Source organism: Lissotriton helveticus, chromosome 7 (assembly GCF_964261635.1).
Source record: "Lissotriton helveticus chromosome 7, aLisHel1.1, whole genome shotgun sequence".
NCBI lineage: Eukaryota > Metazoa > Chordata > Amphibia > Caudata > Salamandridae > Lissotriton > Lissotriton helveticus.
This window is the reverse complement of record NC_136068.1, coordinates 522,071,781-522,092,927: the sequence shown is the minus strand read 5'-3', so window position 1 is coordinate 522,092,927 and position 21,147 is coordinate 522,071,781. Positions and strand designations below refer to the sequence as shown.

The 21,147-nt window shown below is 45.1% G+C and overlaps 1 protein-coding gene across 1 annotated transcript in view; it reads left to right on the top strand.

Moving 5' to 3' along the window:
* The window catches only part of RNF112 (ring finger protein 112), a 224,447-nt gene extending 204,904 nt beyond the window's left edge, over positions 1-19,543 (top strand). Inside the window, exon 14 of the mRNA XM_078652573.1 lies at positions 17,202-19,543. Coding sequence (XP_078508699.1) covers positions 17,202-17,756 — 555 coding nt within the window. The 3' untranslated portion in view covers positions 17,757-19,543. The remainder of the gene's footprint in view (positions 1-17,201) is intronic.
* Positions 19,544-21,147: the final 1,604 nt, after the last annotated feature.

Sequence of the window (21,147 nt, the reverse complement as noted above, 5' to 3'; positions counted from 1 at the left end):
TGTTAATCAAATACTCATAACACTTGGAAAAGTTGCTGTATATAACAAATGTAACACAATTCACTTGAAGCATGAGTGGTAAACGTGATCAATGTGATGACATACAGCACTCTGTCTAACGATACACAAGCAAAACAAAAGTACAACGCATAATTTAAGTTGGAATAAACGAAGTCTGAACTCAAAATGGTTCAGTAAGTCTCGATTCAAAATTATTGAGTAAAGGTCGTTTATAATGCGCATAACACGATATGTGTGTGGACGTCGGATACAAAGGATGTATACAAGTGGTGCCAATCCAATTCTAAATAATATTAAACTGCCGCTTAGCAAGGCAAGGTAAAACCGAAGGACAGACGAGCACAATATGCGTGCGTAATAAGGCTCGGACTTAAAATCACTGTGTAGACGCCATTGGAAGTGGTGGGTGAAATAGGCGGGCAACTTTTAAGTCTACCAAAGAGAGGGAAGCCATGATCTGGCCGGGCTCCAGGCACAAAGTGGGAAAGAGACTCGCTGGTAAAGGTATAAACACAGAGAAATCAATAGTAGGCGAAACACTTGGACACAGAGCCCCTTGCCGTCCTCAAAACAAATCATAACAGAATAAAAACAAATAAACATAGGAGTGAACTAAACAATTACAGATTCCACATTCGATCATTTTGGCCTTATCTTTGCAAAAGTGCCCAGTACCTGGAGGCTCTCTGATCGTATCCCGAGAGAAACAGAGACCAGCTATCTCTGAGACGCTGACAGTTCACATCTCTAGTGTAACCCAGATTTCTAGCAATGCCCAGGTTCTGCTGTGTGGACACAGGTGACTCTAGCAACAATCATCTGCAACTCCGCCGAGCCATCCTCCAGTGCAGTTGCACGACAGCCTGCTGTTGCACAGTCCTAGAGGGGTCACCCCCGACTCTACTCAGGAGTCGCCCGCGCTCCTCTCTTTTTTCATTTCTATCTCGCGCCAACTTGTCCCGGCTGCCCCGGGAGGGTGCCCGCGCAGCAAGGAGGAGGGTCCAAGTGGTAAAGGACTGGGAGACAGGCAGCCTGCTGAAGTGTGCAAGAGTGTCAGAAGACGGCCCCCAAACACGTCCCTGGATGGCCGAGAAGGGGACTAGGGAATTTCTGTGCTGAAAACAAGGCGATAGATACCAGAAATGGGATTTAAAAAGTAGAGAGAGAATGCCTATGGGGGAGGGGGAGTTGCGCGGTAAAACACTAGACGGTAATGATAGCACGAATGGTAAAAGATAGTTAGTTACCCCTACAGCTCCACCCCAGCTTGCACCAGGAAATGGGCAGCAGCGAACGGACAGGCTGTGTCACCCAATGGCGCTGATGGAGTACAACAGGTGAGAGCAGGCCGAGTCTGAGAGCGTGGGCTGAAACGCCGGAGGGAGGGAAAGCAAAATCATGTGGGGTGGGGTGGGGGTGTGTGTGTGTGCGCGCACTTACTGCATGCAAGCCTAATTAACGTGCACCTGCTGTACACACTTAGGAAGCAAGCACGTCTGTGCAAGAGTGTCTTCACAAGCGTGTCCACAGACCCCAATCGGCGCGTGCCCCGGTCTGTACCGCATGAGAGGCAAGTCGCTGACAATAAGTCTCGCTGGCGACAGCGCTTCGCGCTGCGCCGCCAGGTGCGAGACCTAAAAATGTAATCCATGGGTAATTGTCAGACCTCAGACAATCTGACAACAGATTTTCTCAGCTCCTCTGTTGGCTTTAACTCTTAACATTTAGGAGATATGTTTTAAGGCCTGGGCAAAGTGGGCAATTACCCAGGGCCCCACCTTCCAGAGGCCCCTTTGAAAGAAAACTTTCTCTCTGTTTGATTTCTGTCTATTCTACTTATCTCAACCTCCATATCTACCTCTACTTCTGACTCCCAGTGCCATCTTAAGGATTTTTGTGGTCCCATGCAAGACCCGTTTCAGCTGTTTTTTTGTGACTCGCTTAGATATATAATTTAGTATAGTTTTGCATCATACTTTCTTGAATTAGCAGAAAACCGGTAATAAAATTCAAATTTGTTAAGTAAAAGGACCCCTAAAATATGTCTTTCCTAGGGCCTCCAAAATCATTAAAATGACACTGGATTACCGTAGCTCCAGCTGTCTTACACACCTCACACACTATGTTGCTGCCAAATAGGATGCTTGTTTACTAACCGATGAGGATGACGTGGATACATGTTAAGCCTAACTGGAGAATTTCAGTAGCAGAGCTTCTTTTCATAGATTGACCCAGAATAAACCAAGAGCAGCACTTTCAGATCCTGCTGAAATTGACAGGGGTACCACATATGCGCCAAGATGCTGGTGAATAGGATCTGTCCTTAAAATTAGAAGACATCTTCTTTACAGGAGCACATCCCATCCCCTCACTGCAGGCACGGTCACTTACTCTGATCTACGTGCAGCTATATCTGGTGTTCTTACCCCTCTTTACTCACAAGGATGCAACATGCATGCTTCTTTTTGGGCAGTCTATTAATCAGTGCTGGGAGACCTGCAAAAATCTGAGCACTGAACAATATGTGAATCCGGTCAAGACTTGTTGTATCTTATGTTTTCCTGCTGCTCAGCTAGATTGCATGTAATGTGGAATGTTGGATGAATGGAATGTTAGAGGTTTGTGAAGGTCAGTTGGGTGAGGGCTGAGCTGCAGGACAGCTGCTCCTGATGGGGTTATCATTATATCTTATTATCTAACATCTTAACTTAAATAAAGTAACTTGCTTAACCTACATGGAAGTTCCAGCTTCTTATTGATGACATCAACTTTTATGTCCCTTTATAAGCTTAAACTAAACCCATCATAGAGTACGATCCTACGTGGCTTCCCTTGCACATGTAATCTCCTCCTCCTTTAATGGATGTATGTCTTACTAAATGATTGTCCTGATGCTGGTTTCAAGTGAAAATCAACAGAGAGCAAAATCGGGGGTAAAAGTACTGCATATGTGCTCCGGCGAAACATAAGTAAATGCTTTCTTGAAACAAACTATTAGTATATAAAAGTAAACCTTATATGGGAGGCAGCAGGAAGGACAAGGGTGAGCAAGTACTCTTCATTAAGAGTAAAATCTCCCACCACCTGTGTGTAGCAGACGCTTGCAACAATAGGTGGCACTTGTTCCATTAAAAGAAAGCCGTGGAAGCGGTAAGTTCCTTGAAGTAAACTTTATTTTTCTCGCATTACAGACCAAGCCCCACACCGCTGGTGTGTCCAGATTCCTTCCCAGCCTCAACTGTCAAGGACAGGTTCTGGATTCCTGAGCACACATGTACGCTCCAAAACAGAATAAAGAGTCATTTAGAACACAACACAGCTCCCCCTTATAAATTAATAAGTAGTTAATTCGTAATAAAAGCAGTAAATAGGCTTTACCTACAAAATGACAAGCAAAATGTAAGACAATTACTGATAGTACAATATGGTTTTGGAACCCTAAGCACACTTGCACGTTCATGCTCCAAAACACAGAATAAAGAGTTATTTAGAACAAAACAAACATGCATGTGTGTGTGAGATGGGAGTCGGTGTAAGGGGGTGGAATTGGCATGGCTGGTGGGATTAAATCGCTGCTGTCCCGCCCAGGTCAAAACAAATCACAGTGGACTCCACCACCGCTGCAACGTGCAACTGACGCCTAGGAACCCCCCAATTGCAAAACCGCAGCAATGATAACACTTCCAATAAGACCGGGACAGCTTTCGACTCTGTAGACTTGAAGGGGAAAAAAATGTGCAGGAGAAAATAAACCATGTTTATAAAGTGATAGGAGGGGAAGTCTGCCGTCCCTTGGGGCAGTCCATTCTTATCTCTCTGTTGTCCTTGGCTCACTCCATGCTTAAGCGCCAGCCCCCGCCTCTTCCCAGACTCTTGAGCAGAGCCAGATGATCTTGCAGTGTTGTCTTTCTGAACTCAACTGTTGTGACTGGACTCTGCCCGATTTCACAGGCCATGGAGAGGGAACAATGCAGGGAACTGCAGCTTTTACCGGGGTAGGCAGGGAGCAGCACCCAGGGCTCTTTCAGAGTTACAATTTATGAGAAAAACAAGAGCTTGGACGGATCACCGCCATCAGACCTCATACATGTGTAGCAGGTCTATCATGAGCACATTTGAGCACATTACAATGTTTAACAAATTAGATTTTGTGTTGTGATTATGCCAAGAAAAAGGCGCAACCCCCAACGTAAAATATGGGCGTCCATTTATGAATATATGATGTCAGACCGCAGACAAACATCCCGCATACCATCATACCGCAAATTTGATCCCGCAAGTACTATTAGGCCGCAAATAAAAAGAACGAATACTTTTAAAACGAATATGCCTTTAACACGCATGCCTTTACAACGAAAAGGCATGCATATTAAAGGTATACTCGTTGTTAAAGTTGTTAAGGTAAGTAAGAGTACCCTACCCAACCCTACACTACACTGTAATGTAGTACCCATGCACCACCCACCCTTGACACACAGTCCTTTTCCTACATTTACACAACCCAGCACGACCCCCCAACACTACCATAAAGCACTTTACTTCCCTACACATACACTACAACACTACCTTAATACACTACCCCCAGCATGACCCTACACAAACACTACAATACTACCCTAAACCACTACACCCCAGCATGACCCTACACTACACAAACACTACAACACTACCCTAAACCCTAAAACACTACACCCCAGCATGACCCTACACTGCACAAACACTACCCTAAACTCTAAAACACTACCCCTACATGACCCTACACTACACAAACACTACAACACTACCCTAAACCCTAAAACACTACACCCCAGCATGACCCTACACTACACAAACACTACAACACTACCCAAAACCCTAAAACACTACACCCCAGCATGACCCTACACTACACAAACACTACAACACTACCCTAAACCCTAAAACACTACACCCCAGCATGACCCTACACTGCACAAACACTACCCTAAACTCTAAAACACTACCCCTACATGACCCTACACTACACAAACACTACAACACTACCCTAAACCCTAAAACACTACACCCCAGCATGACCCTACACTACACAAACACTACAACACTACCCTAAAACACTACACCCCAGCATGACCCTACACTACAACACTACCCTAAACTCTAAAACACTACCCCTACATGACCCTACACTACACAAAAACTACAACACTACCCTAAATCCTAAAACACTAACCCCAGCATGACCCTACACTACACAAACACTACAACACTACACCACAGCATGACCCTACACTACACAAACACTACCCTAAACCCTAAAACACTACCCCTGCATGACCCTACACTACAACACTACCCTAAACCCTAAAACACTACACCCCAGCATGACCCTACACTGCACAAACACTACCCTAAACTCTAAAACACTACCCCTACATGACCCTACACTACACAAACACTACAACACTACCCTAAACCCTAAAACACTACACCCCAGCATGACCCTACACTACACAAACACTACCCTAAACTTTAAAACACTACCCCTACATGACCCTACACTACACAAAAACTACAACACTACCCTAAACCCTAAAACACTAACCCCAGCATGACCCTACACTACACAAACACTACAACACTACCCTAAAACACTACACCCCAGCATGACCCTACACTACAACACTACCCTAAACTCTAAAACACTACCCCTACATGACCCTACACTACACAAAAACTACAACACTACCCTAAATCCTAAAACACTAACCCCAGCATGACCCTACACTACACAAACACTACAACACTACACCACAGCATGACCCTACACAAACACTACCCTAAACCCTAAAACACTACCCCTGCATGACCCTACACTACAACACTACCCTAAACCCTATAACACTTCCCCCAGCATGACCCTACACTACACAAACACTACAACACTACCCTAAACCCTAAAACACTACACCCCAGCATGACCCTACACTACACAAACACTACCCTAAACTTTAAAACACTACCCCTACATGACCCTACACTACACAAAAACTACAACACTACCCTAAACCCTAAAACACTAACCCCAGCATGACCCTACACTACACAAACACTACAACACTACCCTAAAACACTACACCCCAGCATGACCCTACACTACAACACTACCCTAAACTCTAAAACACTACCCCTACATGACCCTACACTACACAAAAACTACAACACTACCCTAAATCCTAAAACACTAACCCCAGCATGACCCTACACTACACAAACACTACAACACTACACCACAGCATGACCCTACACTACACAAACACTACCCTAAACCCTAAAACACTACCCCTGCATGACCCTACACTACAACACTACCCTAAACCCTATAACACTTCCCCCAGCATGACCCTACACTACACAAACACTACAACACTACCCTAAACCCTAAAACACTACACCCCAGCATGACCCTACACTACACAAACACTACAACACTTCCCTAAACCCTAAAACACTACCCCCAGCATGACCCTACACTACACAAATACTATAACACTACCCTAAACCCTAAAACACTACCCCTGCATGACCCTACACTACACAAACACTACAACACTACCCTAAACCCTAAAACACTACCCCCAGCATAGCCCTACACTACACAAACACTACAACACTACCCTAAACCACTACCCCCAGCATGACCCTACACTACACAAACACTACAACTCTACCCTAAATCCTAAAGCACTACCACCAGCATGACCCTACACTACACAAACACTACAACACTACACTAACCCCTATAACACTCCCCCCAGCACGACCCTACACTAACACAACACTACACTACACAATAACTACCCCAGCACAACCCCCACCCCTAAAAAAGTAACCCAAACCCCCTTACCTCTCTCGTCATCGTGGTTTTCAAAACGCAAATGCATTTACCATACATGCCTTTACAACGTAATTTGTTGTAAAGGCATGCGTGATAAATGCACATGCGTTTTGAAAAAATGCGGCATGATGGTATGCGGGGTCAATGTCCTTGCGGGTAAATGGTATGCGGCCTGAAAGTCCGCGGGATAAAAAATGCGGGATAATGGCTACAAACCCCACTTATACATTCTTTTTTTAAAACCCTGCCACAAAGAAATTGGCAACAAGGAAGAACGTGGCAATACATCTGTTCCGCTTAATTGGTTGCAAAGTCTGCATTTTAAAATATCTTAGTGGGGCTAAGGCACCTGCTACAGAGATCTTTGTGTGCCAACTAATCTCAGGGAATAATAATAATGGTGAGATAACTCTGGAGGTTAATGTATTTGCTGGAGAGATGTGTTTTGTCTAGTCCCAGTTTTGAATCAAAGTAGCATAGAGAGTTAATTTGTCTAGTGGAAAGCATGTTACACAGATGACAGATTTTTACTTTATGTAAATGCAGAGGTGGCTCCTCTGTAATGGCGGAGGAGCATCGCCCCACTGAGTCAGTCAGTGGAAAATAAAATGATAATATAACAATATTATCATGTTTTTTTTTCTCCGATGACTAAATGAGCCAGGGAGTCTTGGTTGGGGAACGGCCGGGCATGGCGGAGAAGAGGGGTAAGTGCACACTTTAAAGTGCACATGTCGGTTTGACCAGCCATCTTAAGCCTGCCTAACAGACCTGCCACTTAGGTTTCTCCACCCTGGCTGGGTTGCATGTTGCACTGTCGGTTGGAGAAAAGCCACAGGCACTAAGACACTGTCTGAGCAGCAAACGAGGCCGCTCAGACAAGTCCTGGTGCTGCTCCCAGGCTATTAGGTAAAAAAGGGGGTGGTGATGGAAGGAGCATCTGAACCAATCAAACACTCACACCCAGTCAAAAAATCTGGGTTTGATCCATCACCGTTCTTTAGCCCACTCTGCCACCCCAGTTCAGACATGGCTATATGCAAATCAGTCTAACCCTGTGCCTCATGGGAACAGCCCAGCCCGAACTGCCAAGCCATGCCTTCCCTGGACCGGAAACAAGCTTCCGAGGACCGGTTTCCGGCATTCCAGCCGTCTTCAGCCCGGCTTGCTTGAATCCAGTGGCAAAGTGAGCAAGGGACTCACGTCTGAGCATACCCTGCCACACTTATGGTGGCCAAAGCGGTACAAAAGGGTAGTGGTGATGGACGGAGCATCTGAACCAATCAAACACTCACACCCAGTCAAAACATCTGGGTTTGATCCATCACCGTTCTTTAGACCACTCTGCCACCCCAGTTCAGACATGGCTATATGCAAATCAGTCTGACCCTGTGCCTCATGGGAACAGTCCAGCCCGAACTGCCAAGCCATGCCTTCCCTGGACCGGAAACAAGCTTCCGAGGACCGGTTTCTGGGGTACAAAAGGGGGTAGTTCCGCTTTGGCCGCCATAAGTGTGGCAGGGTATGATCAGACGTGAGTCCCTTGCTCACTTTGCCACTGGATTCAAGCAAGCCGGGCTAAATCCTTGAATGACAATCTGCTCCGTTAAGTGAACTTAACCCCAAGCCCTGCCCAAAGCATTTCGGGTCATTGACCCTTCATCAGGGGAAATCCGGAAAAAGATTTTTCGTCCAAAGGAAATTATTTGCACAACTCATGGAGACCAGTCACAAACTGATCCCCACGAGGCCCGCAAATAATTTCCTTTGGATGAAAAATATTTTTCTGTCTCCACAAGTCGGCAAATAATTTCCTTTGGACGTAAAATCTTTTTCCAGATTACCCCTGATGAAGGGTAATGACCCGAAATACATTGGGTGGGACTTGGACTTAAATCCATTTAACTGAGGAGATTATCAATCAAGCATTCATAAATTGAAAGTCTGTAATGTGGATACGAAGAACAACTACATTAGCCAATGATGTTTATTTTATTTATTTATTTATTCAAAGTTTTATATAGCGCGAACAAGATCTTTACAGATATCAGAGCGCTTCACAATGACAAGGTAGGGGCAGTAGGAATGAACAGAGGTAGTGGGAGCAATGTAGTAGTCACTAACATGAAAGGATCATAATAACATACATAAAACATATCAATATACAGTCAGGTAAACAAGTAATATGAGACGGCACAAGTCATTGATCCCACTACAGAGGTGTTCAGGTACAACTTGGGTGTGTAAGTAAATATTGATGAACTCTTGAATATGTGGAGTTAATTGATGAGAGTTGGATACAAAATACACAACCTTTGGGTGCATAAAGCCACAATTACTACAGGCCTTGGAGTCATATGCTGATCCCAGGCAAACCACACATGGGTCAGTCATAGACATATGTATTCCCCACATGGTTTAAACTCTGTAGATTTAGGGGGTGACAAAATACCCTTGCACACTGGATTTTGAAAATTTAGAACAATAAAAAGTCTCAAAGAGACAAGGGGTAGTAGCTTTGGAACTGCATCTGTTGGCATGGATAGAAAGGAATCGATGTCAGTGTGCATGGTGGGGCTCTATAGTTCCAGGCACGTTGCATCCAGCACAAAGCAATGTTGGTGTGGAGAAAAAAGTGTCTCTTCCGATGGTGCCCTCGGTGCGGGCCGAATATGTAAATGCGTGTGTACTTGTAAAGCGCAACTGTCACCCCATTTCGGGGTCTCCTGACGCTGTACGTATACCGCTGTGGAACCCTTCCTGGCTTTCCCTGTGAGATGTCCACACCTGGGCACCCCCAAGGTGAAGCCAGGCATCCAAGCGCTGCTGGGGCCGTTTTGGAGATTAAGCAAGCTATTGCCCAGAGTCACAGAGTGGGACCCATGATTAGACTAGGCACCGAGGCGAGAATTATCAAGTCTGGAGAAATTGAGTCCTAGAGCCGCCGAGGCGGGAATTGAACCCTGGTCCCGTGCCAGACCTCTGCATCAGGGTCTGCCGCTCTAACCATTGAGCCACGCACATTCTGACTCACAGGAGGTGTGTAATTTATGCCTACCCTCAGAGCACAAAGAAGACAAGTGCGCCGGCTTGCGCATTGTTTAAAAACAAGAAAACACTTTGGCTCTGAAAGGGATCGACAGCTGACACACCATGGAACTGGCGGCCGAGGCGGAGTTCACGCAAGACCGCGATATGGAAAGCGAAGCAGCTGCTCACTTCCAATTTGTCATCTGTGGTAAAACAGACTTTGGTCCATGATGAGTGGCTCACATCGTCGAGGCTAATCTCTTGATCTGGGCCAAGGACCAAGATGCCATGTACTGTGAGTACTGTTGACTCCTGTGTAAAGATCTTGCACTCACCTCCACCATCCCTGCCACGGTGCACCACAGCCCTCTGGCTCAGACATACACATTGAGCACGACTCCGTGCCGAGAAGAGATAAGAAGGTTCTTGATCCCAATGGGGCAACAAGGCCACAGCATGGGGAAGGCTCAGGCACTATGCCAGCACATAAGCACAAGCTTGCACCAACTGAGCCACCGGCACTAAAGCATAAGTCAGCACCGAACGATGCCATGCAGGTTGTGACCCAGAGAAAATCATCAAATCCGGAAAAACACTCGGGCTCGAGCGCATCGGAATCAAAATAGTCCTTGGTTCCGAGGCCTAAAACGCAACATAGCCAGAAGAGAAGTCTTATAGCTGGGGTTCTAAAGCCACACAAAGTTTGAGAACACACCAGCAGCTCCAAAGTAACAAAAGACCCTGAAACAAACAGCAAGTTAAGACCAAGGACTTGTCTGCAAGACTGCAACAGTTTGTGCAGGAAAAACTTAAAGAAAATGCGAAGAGACAGGCTCAGGAACAATCCTTGCCACCGCCTCCACCAAACATAGGCACAGGAACACGGAGCCACAAGCTCAATGACTTTTAGCTCCCTCAGAGTCAACACAAACACACTTACCCTCTTCACAAGAGAGAGGCAGAGGGGGGAGATACAGGACACAGATTCCCACTAAACACAGGATGCCCACCATAGCCCTGACCCATGGGACGATTATAATGTGGTTCTGCCTGACCCAGTGGTGCCTACAAAAAACTAGAGAGAACTCGCACACAACCTGTATTCCTTTTCTGTAGGTGTTCAAAAATACAGACTAAGTGAAAGCTTTGATCTTGCCAGCGCTATTCTTACAGCCAAGAAGCTTTACCCGGGACACCATGTGCCCAGGCTGCAGCCTTGTTTACTGGATATGGCTGTTTTAATCCAGGAGCCTCTCTGCATAGTATGCTGTGCCTGTGTGCGGCTGCGTCTCGCATCTGGTGTTTCTCACCTGGAAGGAGAGAGACCACAATATGTATTTTTGGACACCTCTGCTACTCATTGGATGAACCTGCTACAGATATACCCAAATCGGATCCTTGCCTCAGGCTTGATGTATTGGCTTCATCCTTAAATCTCTGTGAGCCTTTAGAGGCCGTTAAAAGAAAGCAGTAGAGAATTTAACGGTGGTCCTGATGAAGGTGGAAGTAAAGTAGAAATTCCACTGACACATGCGTTGACCTGGTTGTTTTGAAATCCCAACCCACATCACGATTGCGGATATGTTTTTTTTAGTGTTCTCTCCATGATTATCATCAGTGTATGTAATTGTGGTTGGGTAGGTCATGTATGAGATGAGTGTGATATCTTGTTATTGCGTATGAGGTTACAATATTTTGTGTGGTTGGCTTTAGGGGGCATACTATATGTTTTAACACACGTATTGTTTTCAAATGTGTTTCATCGTGATAGGATAAACACCTGATGTATTGCAATGTGGAAGAACTGTATATTGGTATTAATGAATAATTTTTGGTTTCACAAACATGTTTTAGCTTTGTATAACCAGAAAATCTCATTGAAAAATTAAGAACAAGTTTAAAAATGTAATAAATAAAATGATAAATATCAGTATGTCTGTGTTCATGGCTTAATAAATTTAGTGATGGTCAGCTCATAGAGCTCTAGAAAGCCTATAGATAAGGAATACAGGTCGTGTGGGAGTTCTCTCTAGTTTTTTTGTCTTTTCCCCCTTGCTCTTTGACCTAAAAAGTACTTCTTGGGTGTTCCTCTTTCTATATAGTGGTCACCTATATCTACTAGAGCGGCGGAGTACCAAAAACTCCCCATGCACACTATGGAGGATCCAAATGACTTCCTAGTGGAAACACTTTCGGACACAGAGCATGCAATTTAATATCTGCCAATATATCAAAAGACATCTCTAAAGACCCAGTAAAATCCAGGGCCCTAACTCCTCGCATTGAAAATAAATACAGACCATCTCCAATGACACTGTTTACATACAGGGGCATCCCCCAGCAGATTCCCTTGTCACCACAGCTAGGAAAAAAAAGATGCAGCACAAGGTACTGGAGAGGTGCCTCCTCCAGGCAGAGAGTAAAAGAATTGATGCAGCAGTCAAAAGAGTAGCAGAAGGGTACGCAAACCACTGGAAGATCACCAATTCAGTTGGCCTACTCTCCTGATACAATAGCGCTACCTGGGATGATATGCAAGACCTGATGCAAAATTTCCCAGAGGAATACCTTGTAAATGAAAGGAGGCAGATCTCAAATGCAACAACGAAATGTGCATTGGACAGAGCAGTCACTGTTACAAGGGACATCAATATATCACTCATGTTCCATAAACATGTGTGGCAACGCATATCCGGATTCAAACCCGAGTTGCAACAGCATATTATTAATATCCCATTCGATGGGGGAAAACATCTCTGGGCCCACTCTGGACACACAATTTGCACACAAAAAAAGGACACTTACACAGCAAATCTATGGGTTCCTTACAGACAACATCTCAGAAGCAATAGCCCTTTTGGCGCTACCAGGGGCAAGAGGCAGCAGAAGCCTCTACCCCAGAAAACAATTCATGTCAGCGCCAACCACAGCAATATCACCAGCAAGGATGTGGATTCTATTGTGAAGGCTACAAAAAAAGGGGCCGAGATAAAGGTGCCACCAACAAGGGCAGCTCCACACCACCAAGTAAATGACTGGTCCACACTTACCCCGAGTCAAAACACCTGTCAGGGCAAGGCTAGAACACTTCCACCACTTGTTGACATACATCACTTCAGATCAATGGGTACTGCAAATAATCAGGCAGGGAGATTGCCTAGAACTAACTCAACAGCCACCAAATTTCCTTCCAAAACAGCAGATGTTAAATCTACAACATCTACGTCTGTTCAAGGAAGCAGTAAAGGCATTACTACTAAAAGGGGCCTTAGAAGTAGTCCCACTCAGACATCACAACAAAGGAGCCTACTCCCTTTATTTCCTCATACCAATTAAAGACTGCTCACTATGCCCCAATCTGGAACTGTGTCCGCTCATTTGATACATACTATCCTAACCCTTCCATATGGTCACATTGCAGGATGTAATACCACTACTACAAAAGGGTGACTTCATGACTGCATTAGACCTGAAGGATACATACTTTTACATTCGAATCCACCCAGCGCACTGCAGCTACCTACGGTTCGTGGTAAATGGAATTCATTATCAATTCAAGTTGCTACTGTTTGGGGTAACAGCCCCAAGGGTTCTCACAAAATGCTTAGCTGTAGAAGCAGTAAAACTAAGAAGGGAAAGCATACATGTCTTTCCCCATCTCGACGATTGGCTGATGAAGAGTCCAACTAAAGCCAAATGTCTACTAGACACTCAAAACACAATCAACCTATGTCATCAATTGGGTTCACTATCAATGCAACAAAATTGCATCACCAACCACCCCCGGTACAACCATACCAAGGAGTGATACTTAATTCAATATCTATAAAAGCTTCAATCCCCAAAGGGTTCTCAAGCTCCAGAACCAACGGGGTCTTTTTTTAGCCAGATCGGCACCTGTCAGTCAAAACTGTGTTGTGCCTACTAGAAATGATGGCCTCATGCACAGCGATAGTGCCACATGCACGACTACACATGAGACCTCTCCAAGAGTGCTTAGCATCGCAATGGTAACAAGAGGAAGGGGGGAGGGGGTATGGAAGATCTAGTGTTCGTTTCACCCAGGGTCCATGAGGCACCATAATATTGGAACACCACAAACATACTAAAGGTAAGAGACTTTAATCACCCAATCCCGCAGGTGACAATCACAACCGATGTATCACTCATGGGATGGAATGCTCTTATGAAGGACATTATGGTTTAGGGGCACTGGACTTCACAACAACGGACAATGCACATCAACATGCTGGAGCTTCTTGCCATCTACATGTCTCTCAAAGCGTTCCTAACTAATGTTACAGGGACTAATATTCTTCTACCAACAGACAATATCACTGCAATGTATTACATTCTGAAACATGGACGGACCCATGCCATACAACTGTCACAGCTAGCGCAGACCATATGCAAATGGAGAAACTAACACAAAATCCTCCTCCTGGCACAATACATACCAGGGTAGTAGAACTCCATTGCAGACCTGGTAAGCAGGACACAGCAACAAGTTCATGAATGAGAAATACACATTCCATTACAGCAACAATACTGCCACTGGTGGGTAACCACTGCAATAGACCCGTTTGCCACCATGAAAACTCACAATGCCAAAGCTTCGCATCCAGATACCTACACCCACTATCCAGAAGGAACGTTCTACGGATGAAGTGGTCAAGGATATTTGCTTATGCTGTTCTTCTTCTCCCACTCATTCCATATATGGTCAGGAAACTCAGACCAACTTCAATGACCCTAATACTAATTGCTCAAACATGGGCTCGGCAGCCATGGTACACAACACTGCTAGAGCTATTCCTAGTGTCTCACAAGAAGCTACCCAACTATCCAAAGCTTCTCACTCATAGAGGAGGCAGGGTGAGACATCCCAATAAACAGCAGCTTAATCTTGCTATCTGGCTCCTGAGGCCTTAGAGTTTGGGTACTTGAATCTACCTCAAGAATGCGTGACTATCCTCAAGGAGGCCAGAAGACCAGCCACAAGGGCTTGCTGTGCAGCAAAATGGAATCGTTTTGTCCACTACTGTGTGTCTGTAAACATCAGTCCTTTTTCAACAATAGAATAACAACTAATATGATACTTGTTATACTTACAAAAGGCACATTTACATATACTTCAATACGCTTACATTTAGCAGCCATTGCATAATACCTACGAAACAGATGCACCAATCACTTTTCCATATTCCTGTCATCAAAGCCCTCTCAAAAGGATTAAAATGACTATTTCCTACACTTACACCTCCATTACCCACATGAAACCTAAACGTTGTCCTAACACGACTTATGGGGGCACCATTTAAACCACTACATAACTGTCAAATACAATTTTTAAGATGGAAGGTGGCCTACGAAGGGTTAGCAAAACACATGCGCTCACTGTGGAAGAACCATATTTCCAAGTGTTCCCAGACAAAGTTGTTTACGCACAAACCCAAAGTCCCTACCTAAAGTTATATCTCCTTTCCATTTAAATCAGACTTTAGAGTTGCAGGCTGTCTTTCCAAAACCAGAGACAGTCACAGAACGTGCTTACACTGGATGTTAAATGAGTACTTCTGCACTACTTGGAACGTACCAAACACTTCAGCAAAACACAAAAGCTGTTTGTTTAATTTTCAAATCCACATAAAGGAAAAGCTATTTCAAAGGCAGGAATGGCAAGATGGATTGTCAATTGTATCCAAATTTGTTCTGCTAAAGCAAAATAAACATTGACAACTATACCAAGGGCTCATTTTGGGTAATATCCCTCTTAGTGACATTTGAAAAGCAGCAATATGGATGAACCCACATGCATTTACAAAGCATTATTGTGTGGATGTTCAAGCAAGACAACAAGCTCTAGTTGAACAAACAGTCCTTCAGACATTATTTCAAACAAACGCACCACCTCATGCCTGATGCCACTGCTAGAGGAGCACAGCGTAACAATATATGCATAGTACGTGCATCTACAGCCAACACATGCTACGAATGGAGTATGTTACATACCTTTTTAAGCATCTATTCGCTGCAGATTCACATGCTCCCTCCCACCTCTCTGAAAGGTATTAGATGGTGAGAAGAATGCACACAAAGGCAACATGTTGAATAACAAATGCTCCCCTAGCAGCGTATATCCTCACTCTGTATATGACAAAGGGAAAAAAACATCTAATAAAGGAGCCATTGATCATGTGCAGTACCTCGAGGGGGAGGAGAAACGATGCATGATGCAGATCATAAAACTTCCTTGAGAAAAACAACTTGCAGAGTCCAGGCCCAACACTAGATGGTTGTAGTATGCATAGCATGTGAATCTGCATCACTACTGACTATGAATAGATGCTTACAGGGTGGGCAGGGGCTGAGAGCAAGGCCCTCGATAGGGAGGAAGCCAGAGTCCTTCATACATGCCCTATATCTAGGGATTGGGATGCCATCCTGAAGATAGTGATGAGAACAACGTTTCTAGAAGATGCACCAATGTAGCCCCCCTCACCCCCCCCCACTCCCTGGTGGATTCCCCCTTGGTGCTGCCTCCTTCAATTGGTGAGGTTCCAACAATAACTGAGCGCACCTGTCATAATACCCCCTTAATGGTCAATCAGTTGCTTATCACAAGTAGAAAACGGTTCATTATGAACCTAGTCTGTTCCATCTCCACTCCCCATTGTTCCTTCTACCAATTGAACGCCAAGCTCATATTAGTAATCTATAGGTTGTTGTATGTTGACTTGGCACAAAAATTCTCAACAACCCAGATGCCACACTTTTGGGCAAACAATGGATAATATTGTCCCTATTGTATCACTAATTCTGTTATGTTAACTAAAATGAAGAAAATGGCAATAAGATTTTTGGGAAACAAAATCAATTTGATGTGATTGGTGAAGGTCTCTTGAGACAGAAGATTGAACAAGCTCCGTTTTACGCTGTTTATAGGAGTGGGATCGAATGCCAGAGTTCTCAGCTAGGTTGTCAGCTCAGGATTATTAATTCTGTAGGTTTTGGCTTAATAGCAATTCCTGTTTAGGTTTGATAAGGTGGCACTGAGAGTATAGGATGTGGCTAGGCCAAAATATTTGAGCAGGTATCGGGAAAGTAACAATTCCTCTATATATGTACCTCAGTAACAACTCTGTTTATGCTTTGACTTTGTAATGATGCTGAGTTTGTCTGCATCTAACTCGCATATCAATGTCAGTTGTATGTGGCATGCCTATCCCGACAGACCCTGTAAAGTTTGTGACATATGTTTACCTCCTTACTGCAGGACCTGAATTCCAAATCCATATTTACTAATTTGAAGACATCCCCCAGCAAGATGAAAGAGCGGCTGAAGGACAAAATGGCTGAGCTGATGAGACGCTCTGAGACACTGCTGGAGGGCGATGAGTTTAAGAAGCTGGACCTGAAGTTGGAGCTAGAGTTCCGGATGAGAACTGACATGGAGCGCTTCATGATAGCCTACACCAAACGGTTCAAGATCAGTGCCATCAAGGCTGGTGTGGCTTTAGGTGTAGGCACAGTCGGTCTAGCCGGAGGGGTGGTTGGTGGTGTGGTGGCAGGGGTGGTTGTGGCTGCTGAGGTTGCAGTGGTTGCAGCAGGTGCTGTGGCTGGAACAGGCACCTTTGCTGTTATTGGGGGAGGTCTAGGGGCTGGGGTTGGAAATCAGATTGGGAAGAAGGAGGCTAGGAGCCTAAAGGATGATGATGGAGGCCTCGACAACAACAACTTTTTAGACAGTGACGGAGATGGCGGCGATCCTCCTGGGTTTGTAGATCTGTCGGAGGAAGCTCGTCTCCTGCAACTGAACCCTTCGGCTTAAAGCAGGCTTCTCAGACACTGCAAACTCAGAACTAACCTTAATGTAGTGGCAGCAGAACACCATCAAGGGGGCTGTTGGTGCTTCTTGAAGCCACAGTGAAAACACTTCTCGAACTTTGTAAAAACAAAGGTGGAGATAAGAGTGGATAGGAGCAGGTAAAATAATAATTAGACTTCATCAAAAGAGCCCCTGTCGAATGCACTGACTACTAAAGCACTTTCTGAGCCACCCGATGAAGAGGTTGCACAGTTTTAGTCAAGTTAATCAAAAGGTAAGAGGATGTTCTGAGGAGGCAGAGGGAGAGAAGACTAGCCTGCTACTCCCCAGGGATGTAGAGTAGGAGGAGGCAGACGACCTGGGACCAGAAAACCAATCAAAAGACAGGTCGGTAAGGGTGTTATAGGAGGGATAAAAGTAGAAGGAAAGGGGATGGAAAGCAGTTAAACAGAGGAAGGCAATGAAGGGAGTAGATCTAAACAAATGAATGGCGATAACAGGGTGTGCTGGAGAAGATGATGTAGGAGCAACTTCAATAGTGGCAAAAGCGACTCCAGCAAGATGGACAGATATCTGCAAGACAAGTGAATCCAAAGGACTGCTAGACCTAGGGCAGAGCCAGTTAAATGCAGTGATGTCTAACTCTTCTCTTTAGTTTAAAGTCGTTCATCTTTTTCTAGGTGCTAGAAGAATGGTCACTGCATGCAATGCTGATCGGATGCCCTGGTGACTATCCATTAAGTCCTACTTGGTAGATGAAGGTCATGGGGATTTAAGAAGGACGCTAAAGTACCAAACTGCTACTCCTCCATGCACTGAGGAGAGATTGTGGAGGGGGAAACGGCGCAATGTGAAGAGCAGAAATGCAGTAAGGGACTGCTGAGGTGACGATGGGGATCAGATGGAGTGGCAGGGCATTGGTAAGGATCTGAAAATATATGAATGAGAAGCGATCAGGTTGTGGGGCTTACGGGCACAATACCAATGAACGGTGGTGATTGGGGAGGACAACCCTTCGAACTGTATAATTGGTAAGAGTAAAGTGATAGAAACTGAAGGGATGTGAGATATGCAACAGATCCCACACAAAGAAAGGGAAGATGGTAGATATTGAGGGTAACGCAGCAATAAATGATGAACTGGTGAAAAGGCACGTTAATGATTTATATGGTTGCCACTGTGGAGGGAAGAGGAGCACTGGAAGCTGTGGTAAGAAACATTTTATGAAAATCAGATAGAACAACATGATGGAAGATCTGATGTCAGAGCAGAGCTTCAAGCAGGGAAGTGAAACTGTAAAAGATACCAATTACCATGGCATGAAGGGAGGGAATTAGATAGATCAGAGACGATAGGCAACTTGGGGTTTGCTGTTGATCTTGCAGTGTGCTTAAAGCAATAAGACCTTTTGTGTGAATTACAGCCTGACCAGGCTCTTGGGGGAACCTGCTTATCTTCTGCTTTCCTTAGCAGACAGCAGGTGTGGTCATGTCAGGCAATATCTACAAGCCACAGAAACATCTTGTTCTATTATACTGGGGTAATGCTTAATTTAAAAAACGTAGCGCATAGCCCTGATCTAATTGAAGCAGCAATAAAAACCAAAGAAGGACATCCATCTCCCTTCTTCTTAGTGGAGCAACAAATGTCCTATCAAACTTTTTCTTACTTTCAGCCAGGGAAATCACCTTGCAACTGAGAAATGACGCATTGCATCCAAAGCCTAACTTAATTATGTTGTAGACTATATGAATAAATTTCAGCTGTTTTATGAAAGCGGTTAAAGAAAATGTACTACTTTGATTTGGTTGTGCATGAGAAACAATTTCTGCCAAACTCAGTCTGTGAGTTAAATAATCCCTGCTATATGTGGTAATGAACCATATGTGGTAAAGGAAAGTCTTGTTCAAGGCATATGAGCTGCAGATCACACACTATGCATAGATCGCCATCTGGTGCTGGGCCTGGATGTTTGCACTTGTTTTTGTCTTGGAGAAGTCTTTGGAAGTCACGAGATAGGTGACTCCTCCTTTGTATGATAGTGCGCATGGGCATCAGCTCCATCTTCAGATAGTTTTTTTCCTCCATCGGGCTCGGATGTGTTTCTCGCGCTCCAGTTCAGTGCCGTTACCGATATAACTTTTGACGCGCAATTCTTCACCCTTTCTACGGTATTGTTTTCGATCGCGAACCCTACTCGTCGCGCATCTCTCCAACGTCGAAGTCCTCGATTCCGATCATCGACTCGGGCCTACCTGGGCCTTAGCATCTGGCTCATGGAAAGGACTCCATTTAAAAAGTGTCCTCGATGTGGGTCGAAGTTTCCCCACACCGATCTGCATGTGTGTAATGTCTGCCTTTCAAAGGAGCACGAGGCCAGAGACTGTGCTGCTTGTGCCTCTTTCCGCTCCAAGAAGACCATTCAAGATCGTCGAGCTCGAAGAACAATGGCTCGCTCGTCGACATCCATTCCTGATGATATCTTCCAAGAGGGCGTCAACGTTCCAGAACAGGAGCGGGTCGAAGAACACAGCCCCTCTGAAGGCGAGGACTCAGACATCGAAGACCTCACTCCTGCTTCCCATGCTCCACCCTCGGGGTCGGCGAAGAAGCCTATTAAGCCTTCAGGCCACTCGGGCTCGAGTCAACCTGACATCAATACCGAATCTCATTCACCGACACCAAAAAAGAAACCGTCCTCCTCCTCCACGCCGAACACTGCCTCTACATCGAAGCACTCCGCACCGAAACCAACAACCACCGACCCTTCGACTCCAGAAAAACACTCTGAGCCGAGCAAGAAGCCGCTCCATAAAGGTTCAGAACAACCTTCGGAGCCGAAAGACAAAACAATCCCAGAGACGGTGCCTCGTAAAAAGTCAGCACCGAACTACCAGCATCCCTCAGAAGAGCTTTTTAGGCCAGATCCTAAACAAAAGAATCTTGTAAAAGATCCTAAAACTGGTCAGCTCATCCTCAGCTCAAAGAAGAGACCATTGGATACGCCTGCACCATCTTCACCACCAAAGAAAAGAGGCATTGCCACTTCTCCACTTATAATTCCTTCTCCTCCTCCTTCTCCACCTTCTCCTCCACCCCCCCTACCACACCATTCTCCTCCACCATCCCCCCCACCAAGGGACGATGATGATAGTTCAGATGACACAGGGGAGGGTGCAAGTGAAGAGCTACCAGGAGACATTAGTCCACCTTCTTCACCTGACCACTGGGACGATTACAACACTACATATGTCCCTAATGTGCCACAGGATGTGTATACCTCTCTAGACCTTCACCTCCAGAGGAGACAACAGGATTTAATCGGCTACTCTACAGAGCTTCACAGTACCATAGGGCTAACTTACACACATACCCAGTGGAAGAGGATTTCCTA